Genomic DNA, 6,479 nt, shown 5'->3' on the forward strand with positions numbered 1-6,479 from the left:
AAAAAGAAAAGAAAAGAAAAAAGGTTTAAAAAAAAAAACCCTGGACCATGGGAAATGCAGGAACTCCTGCAACCTCTGACATTTTTCTTCAATCTCTAACTATAATTACCCTAGAGACTCCAGGCAGAAAGTACTTCACAGCAGTTTCTGAACGTCTTTTTCTCTTTCTTCTTTTTGTTTCAGAGATGGGTAAAAATAACCAAATAGGTGTTATTGCCCTGATGTCTGCATTAGCAATATTAAGCTGCTGGCCCTTCAGCCTAAAGGACTTAGAACAGACTGCATAAGGGCAATGCTAGAGTTAGGGATGCCTTTGTCAAAGGGGAGTAGTAACTCTTTTTCCTCTAGGGAAAGAATATTAATCTAAAAGAGCTTGTAATAACATTGACATCCATCAATATTTAATCAGTGTTTTTCCTGTTTTAGTCTGGATGTCTTCCTTCAGGAGCATAAAGCAGTGGAATCGATACATGACTTACACAGAAAAGAAAAAGCCACATGGTCTCACAGTTTCATGCCCCTGGTTACACCCTGGGAGGCACGCTCCTGTACAATCAGGCTGTGAGAAAAATGACCTGGAAGGCAGAACCCAGGGGACTGAGCTCCTGCCAGCAGAAGTGCAGCTCATACATCCAGATCTTCTATCTGATGGAAAAACACTATCAGAATAATATTTTCATAGGCAACGAGAGAATAGAAGGAATTCAAAGAGATACCAGCTACTCAGCCACATGCTATAGCGAACATTTTCCAGTTTCACAATATGGACTTTAGGAATTAAAAATGGATAAAGAGCTCTCATAAAACCATCAAAAATTACCTGTTATCCGAGCAGTTAGGATTATCAGCACAAATCCAAGTGTCGAGAAATTCTCTTTTCTGGTAATTAGTAGAGGAAGGCAAAACTCTCCACTTAAGGCAAAGATCTGATCATGAGAACAAAATTATACACAGAAGAGACCACGATCAGAAGTGAATATCTCACAATAAGATGTTACCCGCACCAGTACCCAAAGTGGCAAGTCCTTCATCGCATACCATTATCTTAGACGGCAAACTATTCTAGGGTTCTATATTCTACTATTCTAGGTCTCACAAAGAGATTGTTGCCATCATCATTATTGTTGATATGGTGGTTGTTGTTATGGTTTTAAGTCCCTCCAGTTAGTCTCTGTTACTTTTAGTCAAAAGAATCTTAAGTAATAGATTCTACTCTACTTCTCAATCTACATCAGGAATTCCAGTGGTGCATCCTTTTCCGCAGCCTCTTACCCACCTGCCCACAATACTGCCCTCTGTCTCCTCCTAGCAACCAACATAAGAAAGAAAATCAAGGTCTCTGAGTCATTTAAACATTTTCTTCCTGCTCTTTCCTGTGCTCTTAACCTACTCTCCAGTCTGCAGTTTCTGACTGCTTTGTCCATTTCTTTTACAGTCCCTCCTGGCCTTTACACCCAAGGTATGCTATGCTCTCCAGGGTACACAGAGACTTGACCCACATACAATCGGGCCACAGTGCTGCTAGCTCATGGATAAATAACCTGCCTCTGTTCATCCCAAGCAGAGGCAGTTTGCGGAGTGGTTAAGAATGTGAACGTTATCCCCTCTTACCACCCCTATGATCTGGGGCAAATAACACCTCTTTCTCAGTTTTGTCACATTCATCTGTAAAAAGATGAACACTAGGACTTGTCCGAAAAGGTTATATGACAATGAAACGATGTGATAATAAGAATGCAGGCTACCACTGCTAGACATTTTCCTAGGCATTCAGTAAATTCCATACTTATTAATTCATATGATCCCCACAATAATTCTACAAAGTAGCTACAGGAGCTGGTCTCATTCTAAAATGGAGAAACTGAGCATTTGAGAGGTCAAGTAATTTGTCCTGCTCCATACAGTTCTCAAATACCAGAGATCAGATTTTAGCAGTGCCCAGCATACAACAGACAACAACGGTAACAGAGCACACACACACAAATCGACAGCCATTATCATGATCATCCAATAGGTTTTACATACTGCCAGTCAGTTTCCTCAGTCATATGTTTTAAATATCCAGCATGCATGTTCCTCTTAAATCTCACTGTCATGATTGATATGGACACTAATTTCTCACCTAGACATCAGATCACAACAGCACTGTACCTCCGAGTTCTGACCCTCCTTTTGTTTTTGCCCTGCCCCAAATCATGCTTCAGGGAGCTTCCTTACTACAAGCTACTGCTGACTCGTCAGGTTGTTCCTGAAAGACTCTCAAGTAAAAGGTTGGGGAGGGTCTCCGCTGGCACTGTGTAAAGGTGCTTATAGTCTTACACAGCGTAGGGGGCTTTTTTGGTTTACTTCTCTGTCTTATTAACTGGACTGTTTCTTATGGAAAGTGCATTGTCTTTAATTCCACAACCCTTTATGTAGCGGCTAGAAAATATCTTAAATGCTCAGTGACACAATGATGCTATTCTTCTGCTGAAAATGTCCAATACTTCCCAATTGTTCATCAAAGTAAAACCCCACCCTGGAATTCAAAGCTTCTAATATACATACCCAAAATATTGTTGCCTTTTACTGTTTATTCATTATTTATTCACTCAGTTGTCAATTTTACAATTACTACTATGTATTAGACACAGTATTACATATTACAAACAGAAAAATGAGCTGTCCTGCTTCTCTACCACAAGTATTTTAGCCGAAGTTACCCTTGATATTATCTCACCTATCCCTGTGCTTCATTCCTGCTGGCGAAACTCAACAGTAAAGACTATCATGAATGCTACCTCTGGCACAAAATCTTGCCACTAGTCCCACTCCTTCTCCTTGAACATTCAAAGAACTCTTTGCCACTGGGGATATAGGTCAGTGGCTTAAGCGCCTGCCTGGCAAGTGCAGAGTTGTGAGTTCAATCCCCGGTACCACAAAAAAAAACCAAAAGAACTCTTTGCCTCTGTTATTTCATTTACCTCATTTCCTCTGTATTATAGTGATTTTAATCCCTCCCTTAGATTGTAACCTCCTTGAATGCCAAGAAAACCAGATAAAAGCATGTTTTCCCCAGCTTCATCTCCCTAATCACTTCTTAACACCATCACTTGTACATCTGGAAACTCATTCCCATTTGCTAATTAGAAGGGAAGTCAATACTCACCACACTGCATGATGACTGGAATGGTCAGAGCTTGTCTCCTCTGGTGTGGAAGAGAATCTAAAGGTTTCTCTGCATCTGTGTTATTCCAGGACCCAAACTCATTCCGAAACAACGTTAGATTTCTATTACCTAAAGGCAAGAAAGTAGCCAAAGAATAATGAAAGAAAATAAAATCAACATGATCAAAATAAGGCTGAATATAACACAAGTGCATACACTATGATCTTTACTGTGTAAGATCTGATATACATACAGAAATAAGAAATTAACATATTGACATTGGTTATCTCTAAACAGTGATGTTGTAGAGGAAGTATTTTCTCAGTTATATTTTCTTGAGTTTTACAAATTATCTGCAATAAATATGTACAATCTTTATAATAAAACCAGAGATAAAGGTTAAAAAAAGAGAGATAAAAAAGGTACTTTTTTATTTAGAAAGTTCAATAAAGCATACTGACATTTAAAGTATTGTTCTTAAACTTTCCCAGGAAGGACTGTACTAATTAAACTTTAAAGGACACTTTAAAAATTACCAATACAAGGATTTATCATTTCTATCACACAGCCAGAGTTTCTTTATCTTTACATTATCTTTGGTTCCTTTTCTTCACAGTTTTTATTGTTTATGTCCTACCCCAGCCCCAAGTTCTGTATTCCTGCCTGGTTGGGAACCTTCACATGGATGGCCATTAGATAATCCTTAAAAAGACTGTTCTTTTATCTTTTGATCTAGCAATTATACCGCTAGAAATATACTACAGCAATACAGAATAGCAAACAACTGGAAACAGAGTAAAAGCCTATGGATATACAACTGATAAATTCTACTTCCAGACAATGGAACGCTGGGAAACTTTTCAAAAGCAGGAAGTAGAACTACATGAAGTATTCCATGCAGACATCCAAGATAATGTTTCAAATTAAAAAGACACAAGCACACCCTATTATAAGTTTCTAAATTTGTAGAAAGCAAATACATATACAGCTCTGATGGGTGTCATTTCCTCCCTAGAAAGGGTGAAAAAGGAAGTTTTAAGAGTGAATACCTTTAGAGAAGAGAAGAGGCTGAGAAGAAAGCAAAGAAAAGTACTTTTCCTTTTCACTTTTGTCAACACTTTAATATTTTACCCATGCACGTATTACTTTAAGAAGGTTTTTTCAAAACAAAGAACAAAAAGAATCCATGTTTTACTACGGTAACCAATGTCTTTGTGGCCACTGAGCTTTTGAAATGTGGCAGACATAGGACATTTTCATCAATGTACAAACTTCAAAAAGTGTGTTCTGAAATTTAAGCCTTGGAAAAACATGAAACAGGGCCTGTCACTCTCATAACAATTTTAACTCTTGACTGTGTGATTCACGTAAGACACAAATAAATGACCTCACACATTACTGTTCCTAATAAAATTCAGGCTCGGAATACTATGTACTTTTAATACCAATAGGGGAAGAAGTCAGTTATCAAAAGTCAATCCTTGGGCTGGACCGAAAACAAACCTCACGAATTTCTGGGCTCCTGTCCTGGCTCCTCACAAAACCCCTAGCTGCTCTTGCCTGCAAATTTTCCTACAGTTCTGCTTTCAGCATTTTCAACTCAGACTGTGAATTTCTGCTTCACCTAGCATTTTGTCTGGTCTATCTCATAACCCCCTTCTCTGCACACTGATCCTGATGCACTACTCTTTGAAACTGGAGCAAGTTTGTGAGGTTTTGCTTCTCTGATTTCCATAGTAACTCTTTTGTCTTTACTGGGTCCAGACGGGGTGCTGTAGATTAAAAGGACATGGAGATGGGTGCTGGCTTCTATCTGGATGTTATGGCATATCTAGACGTGCACCCCAAATCCTCGTATGCTCAAAGGTGGGGCTTTTGGGAGGTTCTTGCATCATAGGTGTATGATACTCATCACTGCATGTTAGTTTACTGGTGGGTTGATAGCTGTGTGTGATGTTGGGAGGTTAAGCCTGACGGGAGGAAGTAAGTCATTGTGGGTGTAGCCTGGAGGGTAAACATCCCTCCTCCTCTCTTGATTCCTCTCTGCTTCCTGCCTTCCCTGCCACGGACTGTTTCATTTCTGCTGTGCCCATCTGCCACGCTGCCCTGCCTTGGAACCAACTTACTGTGGGCTGAAACCTCTATAAACCATGAGCCAAAATAAGCCTCTCCTCCTTTAACTTGTGGGGGTAGGGTATTTGCCCAGCAAGGAGAAAATAATTGAGATGGTCATGTATTTGTTGTGTAATTGTGGGCAAGCCATTAAGTTCTTTTACCCATAAAGTGAGTGATTACATTCACTTGCCTTACAGGATCACCATAAATACTAACTGTGAAGGCATATTGAAAATGATAGCCTGGAGGACTCTGGAAAGATGGGAGAGGAGAACGACCAGCAATCTGTTTGAGTACTTTGACAGCAGTGGCTGAATTTAATGTGACTCTTTTGGAATTCTGGAATCTACTATAAGCTGCAACTTCCAAGGGAAGGCTTGGATGATAAGCTGCAGACAATCTGAATCATTTCTGCTCTTCGCCAGAAGCAGCTACTTCTCCTGTACCCCTTCACCCTGTGGTAAGCAGCTATGCTCCTGTGAACTGCACCAGTTTGCACACAGCTTGTATACAGGACTTGGGGAGGGCAAAAATGACCCTGTCCTCCCAATACCGGGTACCACTGCTCTGACCGCTAACTGTGTCTTGTGATCACAGAAATGGAGATGAAGTAGAAACCACTGCGGTTATGCCTCTCATTACTGCAAGCTCCTTCCCTGGAGAGAGCTCTTTCTCAACTTTTTGTCTTTTTTGAATGGCCTTTTTGTTTTTGACTGCTTTTTGTTGTGCAGTAAAAGATTTATTTAGACAATGTTTTCAACCTCAAAATCGTTTTCCCTCTTTGAAGTCGAGACATTGAAGACTAGTACACTCAAAAGCAACCAGATGTGCAGAAGAAATTAAAAAGCCACCAGTAAAGAGCATAGGATCAGAAAAGCCTGAAAAGAACTTCAGCCTCTGTGGAGGCTGATCCTCTGCGGAGGCTGATCCTCTGCACAGACATTGCCTTTCAACAACTAAAAAACAAGTAAATAAATACCAGCAAGTAGGGAGAAGAAGGGTCTGATTTACAGAGTTACAGTGCTAACAGACTCAGATGCACAATTTACAGAACAAGACTCACAATAAATACAAAGAAATCAGAAAATACACTATGATTCCTTCAAAAGAAAAAATAAACCATCAGTAAGTGTTTCTGAAAAAGGCCTAATAGAAAATCTAGCTCAGCCCCACGCGCCCTGCGCAGCGAGAGCCAGTGTTCCAGGAGTGGCTAGAC

General features: G+C 40.0%; 1 protein-coding gene across 4 annotated transcripts in view; it reads right to left on the reverse strand.

The window, feature by feature from the left end:
* Morc1 (MORC family CW-type zinc finger 1) overlaps window positions 1–6,479 on the reverse strand; it is a 184,072-nt gene that overhangs the window by 72,355 nt on the left and 105,238 nt on the right. For all 4 annotated transcript variants that reach the window (XM_013515035.1, XM_013515034.1, XM_013515033.1 and 1 more), the window contains 2 exons: window positions 3,149–3,277; window positions 821–926 (listed from right to left, as the gene is read on the reverse strand). In XM_013515035.1, the coding sequence (XP_013370489.1) occupies window positions 821–926; window positions 3,149–3,277 (235 nt within the window). The remainder of the gene's footprint in view (window positions 1–820; window positions 927–3,148; window positions 3,278–6,479) is intronic.

This window comes from Chinchilla lanigera, unplaced genomic scaffold, assembly GCF_000276665.1.
Source record: "Chinchilla lanigera isolate Chin_1 unplaced genomic scaffold, ChiLan1.0 scaffold00026, whole genome shotgun sequence".
In the NCBI taxonomy this organism is placed as follows: domain Eukaryota; kingdom Metazoa; phylum Chordata; class Mammalia; order Rodentia; family Chinchillidae; genus Chinchilla; species Chinchilla lanigera.